This window comes from Atractosteus spatula, chromosome 15, assembly GCF_055471065.1.
Source record: "Atractosteus spatula isolate fAtrSpa1 chromosome 15, fAtrSpa1.hap1, whole genome shotgun sequence".
Taxonomy (NCBI): Eukaryota; Metazoa; Chordata; class Actinopteri; order Semionotiformes; family Lepisosteidae; genus Atractosteus; species Atractosteus spatula.
The window spans coordinates 7,123,303-7,136,739 of record NC_142720.1 but is presented as its reverse complement, the minus strand read 5'-3'; the positions used below and the strand labels follow the sequence as shown (position 1 = coordinate 7,136,739).

General features: G+C 42.1%; 1 protein-coding gene across 9 annotated transcripts in view; it reads right to left on the bottom strand.

The window, feature by feature from the left end:
- The window catches only part of LOC148819943 (mitogen-activated protein kinase kinase kinase kinase 3), a 79,000-nt gene that overhangs the window by 11,551 nt on the left and 54,012 nt on the right, over nucleotides 1-13,437 (bottom strand). For 4 of the 9 annotated variants that reach the window (XM_088933543.1, XM_088933544.1, XM_088933545.1 and 1 more), the window contains 8 exons: nucleotides 12,984-13,042; nucleotides 12,177-12,239; nucleotides 6,064-6,122; nucleotides 3,937-3,975; nucleotides 3,557-3,607; nucleotides 2,906-2,957; nucleotides 1,993-2,158; nucleotides 328-446 (listed from right to left, as the gene is read on the bottom strand). In XM_088933543.1, coding sequence (XP_088789669.1) covers nucleotides 328-446; nucleotides 1,993-2,158; nucleotides 2,906-2,957; nucleotides 3,557-3,607; nucleotides 3,937-3,975; nucleotides 6,064-6,122; nucleotides 12,177-12,239; nucleotides 12,984-13,042 — 608 coding nt within the window. The remainder of the gene's footprint in view (nucleotides 1-327; nucleotides 447-1,992; nucleotides 2,159-2,905; nucleotides 2,958-3,556; nucleotides 3,608-3,936; nucleotides 3,976-6,063; nucleotides 6,123-12,176; nucleotides 12,240-12,983; nucleotides 13,043-13,437) is intronic. The other 5 variants (XM_088933547.1, XM_088933550.1, XM_088933549.1 and 2 more) reach the window with 3 other exon arrangements.

Genomic DNA, 13,437 nt, shown 5'->3' with positions numbered 1-13,437 from the left:
CAATTTTGGGATACATTTCACAAGTTCATTTTGTCCCTGGTGTACAAAGTACTGGTTTCAAGTCTGAGATCAAGTTTCTAGATGTAAGATCCCAACTCACTACAGCCAATGAAAACAGTACAGATACCATATACCATACTACAATTTTATTTTTCAGATTTTTAACTGTAACCCAGTAAGTGAAGAATGGGAATTCTTCATAATATGTACTGAAATCTGGACTGTTTATCTATTGCAGCACTGTACATGTACTTAGCAGGTAATTAATGCAGTGTGTGCTTGTATCGTGCACAGAGAGACTTTCGAATGAAGAGATGTGTCTTTTACCGGTATGTCCTTCTTGTCCTTCCTTATGGGAACAGTAGGTGGCATGGTTGATTGCTTCTCTCCCATCTGTAGGAAAGAATTCTCCTTTTCTCCATTGACTGAAGCATTCACTCCATTACCTGCAAGGAATAACTGCATATTTTCTGGAATGCTGCTCACAAGACTGCAAAGGACCGTTTCATCTGTGAATTTTTATTTGCACTCTGACCGTTACTTTAAATTTATGCATTTTTAGATTGTGTGCATTAATTCCTTCTATTTCCTCCGCTGCTTAAAAAACTTAAATGAAGAACAATTTCCTTGAAGAATGGATAATTCTCCAGGTATTTAGCAGCTTCTACACTTATAAGTGACTCAGTGAGCTCACATGGTGCTAATGTACACAACTGACAATGTTTGCTTGTTTTGCCCTGTGTTGCTGAAAGGCAATTTTAATAAAGAACATTTTTCTCACTTTGGAACAAGTAATTGGTTTATTCCACGCTGAATAAACCTATTATTAAGGTTTTATTAAATACATGAATTAAAGTTATTATTAAAGACACCTGAAGAAGGCTCCACAGTTGAAATGTTGTGTTTTCTTTCTTCTCTTTTCAGCATGGAATAAACCTATTACTTGTTCCTTTGCAGCCTACACATGCTGACGCAGCTCCCCACCTGAACCTTTTTCTCACTTTGTTGTGCTTGAGAAAGTTACCGGCATCCAACTCTCAGATGCTATAAATCGCAATGCTATACAGACAACGTGTTGGAACATCTCAATGTTAAAACACAAAAGGAAAAAAAAACAAGCTACTGCACTTACAAGTTGTATGTGAATAAGGTGTAAATGCAACTGAAGCTGTGATATTGGAGGTGTTTCGAATAAAACAAAACCACTATCAACAGTGTTTGATCATCCAAGGGAAGAATTCTTGTTCTTTGTAACTAATTTAACAGATTCAGGCAAACCCCCAAGGTAACGCATAACCCAAATGGCCTCTTCTTTAGCCAAAGAGAGTTGGGAGTGTGGAACAAGCTTCTCAGCCCTGTGTTTGAAGATGACACTTTGGTTTCCTTCCACCAATAGCTGGATGGGATTCTTGGTTCAATTACCTACTAATTATCAATGTGCCCAAAGGCCTCCTCTTGCTTGTAACCTTGCTTGTGTTCTTACAGTTTCATGGATAAGCAAACCTGGTGCAATCCTGCATCCAATGCTTGCCAATGACATGGTTCGTAAATTATTTCTCAGACAGCTTTGATCACTGTGCTGCACTGTGATAACATCGTAACAGTTTTAAAGAAAAACGCACAAGAAATAAAAGCCTCACTCCAAAATAAGAAGACGAGTAGCTGTTCCTGGTGAAACACGACAGTGTGACTGTAACAGTCATGAAGGGGGTTCATGAAGCACCAGGAGGTGCACAACAGTGCGACCGCGCCACAGTGACAGGATCAACAGGGGGCTGAAGACAGCAAGGCTCGGGAGAGGGGAGAGGGGAGAGGGGCAGTTTTAAATGCCGCTTGATCACAGGGGTGGTGGGGGACGGTGAGCTAGGAAGCAGGACCACCTTACTGTCGTCTTCCCCATCCCCAGAGCTATGCCGCCCCCGCCAGAACTGTCTAAAGCTCCCCAAATCCCCTCCGCTTCCCCAGCGCTCCCCTCCGGCTCGGAGCCATTACCTAGGCTGCTGCGCTTGTGTGGGGGCAGCCGGGGAGGGGGGGGCCGGGGAGGCACATAGGAGGCCGGCCTGGCCGGGCTTTCCGACGTTGGGCATCTCTTGATGGTGCCCTGGGTGGTCTCATCTTCTCCAGAGGGACTTTCCTGGGGAATGTAGATCGATTTAGGCTGGAAGAAAAGAAGGAGATTTGTTACTCTGCACGAAAAGCGAAGGCCCTAAGTGAGGTCCCTGGATCAAGTCACGAGTGACCAATCAATCAAAATGATTGCATTAAATCTGTACATTGGATTGTTCTAAAAACAGTAAGTTAACAAAAATAACATTAACAGTAAGATGTGTCACAGTTACAAAATCATACTCCAGTAGATAACATTTTGTACTCTGAAGATGAAGCTGGTATTTTGAAGGAAGAACCATTTGAGCTTCAAGGTACCTCTGGAGTCAACTGGCCTTGTCAGAAGTACATAAAAGTTCTTTCGCATGCGAGTCCTGCACATTAAGATTTCAGAACGTGCAACAGCTCTGAAAAGATCTGTCCCATCTTTTTCAGCCTAACTTACCTAGTCTTCTTAGCACAAAGCCGGTGATCTTGAAGATGGAAGATAATAGGGATATAACTGGGTGTATATGCGCACACATATCTTTCCCCAAAACAAACTCTAGCGAACCGGAAAGAGAAGACATATCCTACTAGCCTGAATTCACACACAAAGAAGCAAAGCACTTATGAGTCTGAAACAGCCACCCCATACAAAAACCTAATCTCTCACACTGAACACATGCGTGAGTCTGTAATGACATACTGTATCTTCATGCAACAGTCAACACCAATCTTCCCCCCTCAGGTGCGAGATCTCAGAGTAACAAAGCTGCACCAGGGCTGGGCTTGTCTAGAGGAATAACAGCAGTCCTACCTTGGGTGGCAGGGGCGGTGGCACCTTTGGCTTCATAGTAGAGCTGGAGGAGCTACAAAAAAAAAAAAGAGCAGAACAATGAAAACAAACCCCACGAGACTGCTGTTTCTTCTGAACCCGCAGACCCCCTCTCAGAAGAGAAAGGACAGCCACTAGTGTTTGTAGTTTAGTGCGTCAGTGACAGCCCGTTAGTGAAGCTGGCCTTCCATTCTACTGGCGGGGAAACACTAATCAAGCCCATGTGTCTTCCAACAACCACACCTGACGTTCCTTGTCAAAGTGCCGCCACTTTGACATGTTTGGGGTAAATAAGGGGTAAGGCCCGAGATGGCGGGACGGCAATACGTCATGCAGTGTAACGTTAGGTGAAGCTGAGCGAGGACACCACATGAATAAACACACACACATGCTTGGGGGAGACCGCACAGCCTGAAGTCACACGGTGATGACAGACAGCAGCCAGCCACAGGAGTGCCGACTCGCACACAAAGGGGAAGTCTTAGCAGAGGTGAGACCCACAGACAAAAGCCAAGGCAGAGCAGGCGCACGTCAAGGAGAACGAGCACGGATTACACTGGAAAAGACCTCCACTGTGCTCCCCTCCTCTCTGTTCTCAGGGATTGAGGCTAACTAGAACACGAAAAGACTTACTGTTGATTTTCACCATCATCATCATCATCCTCTAAATGTGCCACATGTCCCCTGAGGAGATGAACAAGGTACCATGGCTCAGTGGATCTGTCTAGTGTTACTTTAGCTAAGCCTCGTCTTTTACTAAAATAACGTATAAAAACACTAGCTTCAGGGTATCTTCTGAAACGAGACTCGTCTTTCCATACAGCATATTCCTTCACAGCACCGATGACGACAACAGTGACAGAAAAAAACAGCAGCAGTCCAAGCAAATTAGTCCTCTATTATAACAAACTGACAAGCACAGAGGCAGAAGGGCTCTGTTAGGCGGCACCAGATATTAAATTAAAAGAGCAAAACTGCAAATGCTTCAGGTTAAAAGACAAGCAAATATTTACCTTTGGTGAAGCTCTTCTTCAACAGACTTTAGAAGGCTCCTTAAAACAAAAAAGGAAAAGTTGTTTAAAAAATGGTGTTTCAGACCTTACGGAAGGCTAAGGGCCCTGAACTTGCAGTGCAATTCCTTCCAAATACACAAAAAAGAATTAGGAAAACATTGAAGGACAAACACATGCCGCATTTTAATACCAGTCTCTCTTAAATCAAGCTTGTTTGATCACGACCACACTTCACTTCAATATTAAAAACCACAAACAAATTAATCACTCCCTGACAGCAACAGCTAGCAATGAATTTCTCAGCCAATAGGGGGCATTCATCTCAAACTAGTCTTTGCAAAATGGTGACCAGAATGGAAAATAACCACCTACTGTCACACAATTACCATCACATAAGAAATTAATTAATTTAAAACTGACACACTGTGGTTAGGACGTTTTTTCATAATTATTCTGCAGGTGTCTACCTCCCATGAAACAGTACCTAGAAGTCATTGAGCATCCAGCTTAGTAAGAAGTATTTACTAATACAAAGAGCTTTACTGGCCTGACCAATGAATTACAGCGGTACCAAAGCAGAAACAGTTAACAGAGCATTTACAGAAAAAACATATTATTACATTTGACCAAGTAATAGGTTATTCCATGCTGAAAAGAGACGAAAGAAATCCATAACGTTTCGGCTGTCCAGCCTTCTTCGCGTGTTTGCAGACAACACATAAAACCTTTTTGTGTGATGGGCTCACTATCGGTTCCTCAGGCTCTGACAGATCACATACTGGGCTGCCAGTTCAATTGAGTTTCCTCCCCCAGTAGGACTGGAAGCTGTTCTGATTCTGGCAGGTGTGAGAATTCTGGGATTAGATTTGTTATTTCTGTGAGGAATGTTTGTCTAATCCTGGCAAATTTTTCACAGTGTAGCAGAAACTGCATCCCTTCTTCCTATTTATTACTCTTTGGGTTTAAGCATAAGCACTGTACTGGGATTGATGCACACTACATGCATATATTTTTAACTGCTGCCAAAAACAAACCTGTAACCATAACAAAGCCACTCTAGACTGTGTTGTGAAGCTCCCCAATTTAAATACAAGCTACACAGGCTCTGGATATGTGATCAGCATCACCTAAAACCTATTTGAGGGATAGATGGAGCCGTATATTTTGACTTCCATATCAATTGTTTCCTTCCAAACAGCACCAAAGTGATACAGCACATTAACTGCTGTGGAAAATGAAATAACAATTATAACAATAGTTTTACTTGTTTCCTGGTTAGCCACTGGGAGCTTTAATGTGTACAGTTTTGCAAAGTTCCATGAATAAACATGGGCCTGAAGCTTGCGCTGTACAAACTGAACTAGTACAGCTGCATTCCAAATGGGTGATGCAGGATCTGCTGGAAAGAAGCATCACCCTCACTTTTTTTTTAAAAGTTCTTTTTTGTTTTGAGCCAAATAGAACATTTGCTTATGTAACATGTTCCAGTGCAGATGCGCGAGTTTCTCCTACCCTCTTTGAAATGCAGCATTTACACAGAAATCTTGCTTATGAATTTGTTTTACAAGACTCCTCCAAAACTGTGAAAACAAACAAAACCTGCGAGTCCACAAAGAAACTTGAGGAGTGAGCTCCTGATCAGCTGCGACACAACCAGGCTGCATGCATTTTCAGATGTAATCTTTTTTCAATATTGCTTTCATGCATTTACAAACTGAGAATGCAGTTCAGGATGTTGTGCGATCTATGTCTAATAAAATATTGTACTTGCAATAAAGCCCCCTGGTTCAGCAGCTTGAGCATTTACAGTGTAGTCAAAGGCTCAGTATGCACAGGTTTTCCTTATAACAGCTTCAAAAGAATGAGAGAGCAAAAAATGCAAAACATCAAAAGCAAAAGCATAGTAAACCAGCAAACACATATGGCTAACAGCAACGCTGATGTGTTGAGTGGTTTTCCTCAAGGGGACATCCACAGCTTTGACTCTCCCAGGAGGAACACATTAGGAAAAGACGAGGAACAGTACAGTTCATGGGTTTCCAGACCCTGGAATAGCTCAGTACGCTTCTGATTGTCAGTCCAGCTCAACAAGGACTGCCGGGTGGTAAAATGGTCTGTCTGACTTACTTGTTCCCTCCAAAAAAGTAACTTCCCTGAGACCCTTGTCCGTATTCTAATTGAAGATCCTGAAAGAAAGCAAAAAAGGAGAAACATCACGACGTATCAACGAGCATTTTCAATAGTCGTCCTTTTACAATGTTTGCATTCTTTGTTAACAATGACAAGAGCAAGCAGCCCATTCTAAAAATTAGTGAAAATAAAGCTAGGCACTACTTTGCTACAGTAGTTTAAAATCTACGCAATATTAGTCTAACACTACAATTTTTCATATTAATGTTTTAAAAATGTCTGCAACATTCTGCCCATATCCACAGCTACATCCTTACTAACATGTACCTGAGCTATCAGATAATACTGAGGAGGGAGGGTTTATATACACATGAGAGGAGAAGAAACACAATGTAATGTATGCACAGCTGTATCAGAAACACTCTGATAGCAACTGAGTGTGGTGAAATGGTCTGGGGGGACAAGGACTATAATGGCAACTTGTCTTTTCCTGGCAGTCAGAAAAACATGCTGAAATGTATGACCTAGAAGTCCATTCATTACAATATCGTAATTATCAGCGGAAGGCAATTATCAGAGATCATCATACCTTGCACTAAAACGCCAGTGCATAAATGTGGGTTTTTGAATTGCATTAGCACTTAATCGTGTAATTAAATCACTTGCAAAGTGGACACTTAAAGCTGTAAGTGTATTTTTAAAAGTACGTTGACTTAAAGCCTGATTTGAACTTGCCTCCTTCACAACACTTGCATTACCTGAAAAATTGTTATAAGTATTTGGAAATAAATTCTGAAATTAATATGAAGGTTGCCCATCAAATGATGTAATACTATAGTGGTGCTGTAGCTTTTTAATTATGTCCAATGTGCATGGAATGTTCTTTTCACCAGCAGTAATGAACAGTGAAACAATATTCTTTCCATTAAATCAACACGATATTATTCCAATGAACTATTCCCAGTGAATGTCAGAAGTTCTTTTGTGCTTCAGCAAATAAATGTAATCAGTGATTCGCAGCGTTTGTGTTGTAGCACAGAGTTCTAAAATCTAATGTCTTTATCAATTTATTATCATATGACGTGTGTTTTCACTATCTGGTAAAGAGATAGGGACCTAAAATTCAGGAGACTTTTGAATGCTTACTTTAATGTATGTACAATTTTTATTCCTTCCTGTACAGAATTTCTGTAACCCCATAATTTCCTGTACGGGAATTTAAAGTTAGATTTCTATCTTCTTCCACAAAAAAAGGAAATGTTCACTGCGATTTTCTATTTTTTTTTTCTGATGCGCCTCTAACCAGCTAGTAAAAACAAAAGGCAGGACATGAACAAAAACAATCAGGGTGAAAGCTGATCTTGTAGTGTCAGTGCAATGACAGAGCAAAGCCACCCAAGACAATTAGAGAGAGTTCAAGCATGTCACAAACACTAGATTAGTGGTGATTAAGATAAAAGGCAATTGTTTTGAAGAGAAATCTAAAATTTCACATGTTCACCCTAGCATTTGTTTTGGCATATCGAGTTAGCAGCATACAGTTACAGATGTTCTCGGTCATTGGCAAGGTGACCGGTTCATGATATACCTCCCTCTCTTCAGGCTACAGTGTCCTGTTGCTATCTGTAGCTCTGGAATCACATACTCTGAGCAGTGCAAGCCAGCACATTCCAGGAGATAACAGGCTTCTGAGAGCTAGGAGCACAGCCAGCTGTAGGGTCAGAAACACTGCTTCCAAACTCATTTCAAATAAAGATGACTTTTTACAGAAGGATACGAGGCTTCCAAATGCCATCCATATTTTTTCTGAACTCCACATCTGCCAGCGAAACAGGGCAATGGAGACACGGTTGTCACTAGACACCGCGATTGTCTAATAATTGTGCATTTTTACTCTTCTTCTTCCTTCCAACTCTGCTTCCGTTATTTACCGCAGAAGGATTATCCCTAGGCTTCCCAATCCCATCTTCAGGATCCAAGTGCTTCCAGGACTTCAATTACTCGATTGAACTAATAAAATAGCAAGTCAGACCTTCTCAATTGCTTACAGAGCTCTCTGGATTTTAAGCAACTTTACAAGAGCATCTTACAGCCAAGTGACTTGACTGAGAGGTCACTTCTGACCACTGGTGGTCAGGACCAGGCCAGGAAAGCCCCTCGAGATGCCAATGTATAACAGAGCATAGGTAAGAAGAATCCCTGGACAGGATATCTCTCCGATGACATGATCAGCATCATGCTATGTGGTCCTTTACTGTCCTTCTGCTATGGATTTTTTTTCTCTCTCCCTTCCACATCTAGATTGATTAGTCGAGCGGACAACAGCTCTTAAAGTGAGGCAGTGTGGGGTTCACGCTCAGGCTTAGAAGCCCAGTTTGAAATCACTTGGCTCCTCTCCAAACAAGTCAGCACTAAGAAAGGAACTCCAGGAAATGAACTATTTCAGGTGCAACAGGGGAAAAAAAAACGACAGTACTCGAAATAAGAGAAAAACGGAAGAGAAAACGGCAGTGAGAAAACAGCTGTCCTTATACTAAAGCCGTTCAATGTCGTTGCAGTTTGTCTGACCAGATGTGACATGCGAGTAAACCCACACAGGGGTTGCTAGGGTTCCCGAGTGTACAGGATGGTAACATTTTGGCATGCAGAATAAGAATGTGCACAAAATTAAATATTACTAGTAATAAAATAGAAAAGCCACATTCCATAAAATTAAACAAGAAAAAACGTAACTAATTAGCTTTCAGTTAAAATGCATAGCTGGAGTGACTACTGTAATATTACAGAATGCCTCCTTAATGCCTGCATTAAATTATAAATTATTTCTCGGCATTTATGATGCAACTCTATATGGAGTACATGCAAATATATAGTACAATGTGCACGATCACACATTTCAGTAAAACTAATCATATGTCAATACATGATGTGTAAATCAGTCGAGATTCCTGAGCACCCAGAGACATCTTTCCAAGACATCAGAGACTCTGATGTCACCTCAACTGGGAATGATCCAGATGTCCCACGTCTGGGAATTTCTTAGGAAAACAAACACCTGCCATGCATCCCTGGCAGCAACCCCTCCCCCTGCTCCTGCCCTTTTAAAGAGGAACTGCAACACTAGTGTCATATTTCAGGGTTTGAAAGTACCAGCACTGATGAGTGCATTTCTAACCACAATAAAAGTAAAATGTACACAGTAACATGTAAAACCTCCAATTTACATCACAAAACAGATGAAATTTCCAGGTATGCGCAGCGCCATGTTCTGCAATTCAGAACGAGGGAACAGAACATCCGGTGGCCTATGCGGCCTCAGGCTTGTGAATACATCTCTTGTAATCCAATATAAATACTGCTCTGGAATCTGAGACGTCTGTCTGACAAATACTACTCCCTTGTTAATGCAGATCACGTTGGAACTTTTCTGTGGTGAAATGTCTGCTGCACAACCTCTATTTATTCACTCGTACATCAGTTAACATTAGTCATTATGGAGACTAGCGAGCAGGAAGGGCCGTATCATGTCATAATTCGTGGGAACTTGATTGTGAGTCTGCGACAACGTGGCGACTTACTGTACTTTCACAAAGTTCACGATTTTGTGCCTTACTCGAAATTTGTGACGTCAATTAATTTATTTTGTTACTGAGGCTTAATAACCGGTCTGAAAAATTGGGACTGCAGTTCCCCTTTAAAATGAATACCAGGCAAGGAGGCAGGAGCTCCTTTAGTCTTTGGCAAAGACGGATCAAGACTTGAACCTTGGATCCCTGAAGGTTGGGAATACGTTTAGCAAACATGAGTCACTGTGATGAGATATCTATACTCATCTGTATCTATACACCATACTCCGCATTACAAAGGCCAAGATTCACACGCAGTTTTTTCCATTTGACTGAGCTCGTTCTCGTACCAAGAAAACAAATCCACATTCCACCTCTCCCCTCTGGAAATAAACTCCAGCTTGGCCAAGGCAGCTGAAGAAAAATCAGGAATATATATTCCCTCACATCAACAGAATTTTCCTTTGTGGACTGTTTTATTTCTTATGTATTTGTCCTGACAACATCCTTTTAATAAAACATCCACCCTTGCACAGCTGATCCAAGATGGCTGCAGTTGCAGGGCTTGTATGTATTTCTCACGAGTTCGGTGTGGATTCAGCACCGAGGTGACAGGGCAGGGATAGCACCCTGAATCTCACGGCTGCCCATCCCAGGAGATGCCTGGTAACCTGGAGTTCTTCAAGCCCAGCTGGACATCAAGCCTCTTAGCTCATGACTTGCTTTACTGCACCAGTTTTAGCTTCCACCAGCTCTTCGGAGGCCAGTGCTTTGAAAGAGACCTACACATACACCGGCCCTCTGGGACCCCGATTGCTTCCCCATATTATGTGTTCAACTGTCACCAAGCAGCTACGAAGATTCCCCACTCAAGCTCATGTGATTTATAGCTAGACAAAAGGTCTACTTCCATGAGGGTGGCAAAACAAAATTAAACGTTTGAAGGCAATGCATTGGAAAATGAGATTAAAAAGCAGCTTACTACACACCACCTAAATGCACAACTTCAGTCGAGTTCATTCTGTGTGTGGTGTCCAATTAATAGAAGAACAGCAACCTGCGGGGATGTTTGTGACTCAGCGTCTTAGGCAGTGTGAATAATTATAGATATGACTGTAAGTGAAAAGCAAAGTCTGACCTCAAAATCTTCTGTTTTCAAAAGCCTGGACAAGAACAAAAACGCAAACTTGAGAGTTTTAAAGAACCAATAAACTAGGTCAGATGCCGTTTTTCTTTCCTGATTTTAAACCTAGGTGGTACATTCTGTCAGCAGAAAGACGACGCCTTCAGTAAGAGCTCTATTTTTACCTCTGTCACCGCTTCTCATCATTACAACTGTTTAAAAAAAATAATGAAAACAATACCCCCCACAAAGGCAAAAATACTTCCCCACAGTGATTCTGGAAGCAGACAATCTCTCCCAAGTCAGCTAATTTCACAGATTTTTACATTTCTCTAAGTAAATGACAAACAAGAAAACCACAAGGAAGAATGGGATTGGTGGCCAGAGAGGGGTGAGGTGGGCCGAGCTGTGGTCATCGCAGTGCTCTGTGAGAGGACCCTCCTAGAGAAGAGCCAGACCACACCAGCCACCATAAACAGTTACTAGGGGGTACAGCCGACTGGGTGGCTCATATTGAATATACTCCTTTTTTCTGCAGTTTGTTTCATTTTGCATTGCTTGGTCAGTTATTAATGTTCCTGGTGTCTTTCTGCTGCCCTGTGCCCTGTTCTGAATGACCAGTTTTGAGGGGACTGGACTGGACTGAAGGGTGATAGGTTGAAACTCCGGAAGGGCACCCCGCTGCTGTGCCCTTGAGCGAGGTACTCTGCTCACATTACTGCGGTAGAATCGCTGTGCTGTATGGATGTGCATTCTCCGTGGCACCCTTATTAATGGGTACATGGTCACAGTTGGTTTATCAGCTTCAATTAAGCTTTATATTAAACAACTCCTGAAAACCTTCAGCAAGGCAAATGGTAAACTTCAAGAAAGGCCAGTTAAATATTATTAATATTTCAAATTTAACAGTATTAATAATTGAAAATCAAGGCATAAAACCACTTGGGTTCAACGTACGGCTTTCTGGCTGCTGGCACAGAATCACCTCGCATTGCAAAATTCTGAGGTATTCTTAACTCTAATGACATAAATTGCAGTACATATTAAAGAACAGAAAATTAAAACCCCAAACAGCATCAACAAAGCCACTGCACTGTCTTAGCAGATGTTAGACGAGTGATAAAGCACCTAATTCTAAAAACACAGGAAAAAAGTGTGAGCAGCATGAATAGTCACCGCTATCTGAAGCAGTTTTACACATTTTCAAATAAGCGATGAACTACAGACCACAGCCAAGATGACGATCCACATCAGCCACAACAGTGGCTGAAATTTGGATAGAATGCTCCACAGACACACACACAAAGAACTCTAACATGAACCAGCAGACAAAAATCATGAGGAATCTTAAAGAAAGAAAACGAGCAGAAAGATGAGACAAGCGTGAAGCAGACAAATAAAACTCAGGAAGGTGAAAATACCAGGTTAGATCTTGCAGTGTAGTATATTTCTTCCGAACAGTCCAGAAAATCATCACTGTCGGGCTGTTTAGCAGACAGAGACCAAGAAATTCAAGTTATTCATGTCAAAGGCCAGAGCCCAGGAGAAAACACAACAAAGGGAGGAATTAACTGAGAAGACAGCCCAGCTGAAAGAGGCCATGCAGCACTGACTTACTGGGGGAAACTTGCATTCGAAAAAGCTTTGCCTTTCCAATGAAGCCCTTTACCCTGACAAGCCAGGAGCAGCAATGAGCAGTAGTGTTTTGCATGATGGGAAAAATAATGGTTTAAAACCAAGCAAACAGAAGCTGTCTGTAAAACATTTGAACTTCTTCCAGTCACGATAATAACAAAAACACTGAATTGTCATATATAAAACCTCAGATATAAAGTTGAGGTCTTCTACCAGAGGCTTGGCCTGTCTTAAGTTAGTGCATGGGTGAATTATACATCCTTCAGCTCCTTCAGTTTGACAGAAGGGTTACGATGGCGGACACTGTGGACTCAAAACTATTCTTGCTTCCTGTTTTTGCCTGTACTTAGGTCCAGCCATTTGGTTCAGGATGAATACACATCCACAACGTCCTGACTTACAGACATGCACAACTTGGGCAGCAGCTCACCGGAGCAGGGTGAAGAAGGAGGGGTGTTTTGCCGGACAGACAGTGGCCACGTGTTATTAATAGTGTCACAGCAGGGCCAGGCACGTGTAAAGTGGACTCTGGGATTAGAGGCGGAGAGCCTGCCGAGGGGTACAGGTAACAACAAGGGCTGTGGGGTACTCACCGGTTCATGGTGTGGCTCGGTCTCCTTCCTCAGAGGGGGGTCGAACTTAACCTGCCCAACTGCGAAGAAAGAACAAGGACGGTTCAATTGTTCACTGTTTTCACCCCCAACAGTGAAGACTCGAAACAGAGAGTCTGAACTTGAACCTCAGATATCCCCCCTTTAGCCAGTCACCGAGAGCTTCAGAGCAGCAACTGTGCCAGGTTTCCCTAAGTGTCTGCAGGTTAAGAGCTGAAGTAAAAACCCATTAAATTTGGAATATTTTTACCCTTCAACGATTGTTGAAAACTCCTGGAAACCTTGCTACATCACTGTTCTGGAGGTCCAGGAATGGAGACCTCTGGTATATACTGATCTAGCATTCTAAATCCACACCCATGAAGGCCTATCAGAAGAACACGGTAAACCTAAGCCACATGTGCTGTAAAAGGGATTTCCTGGAAATAGCTAGGAA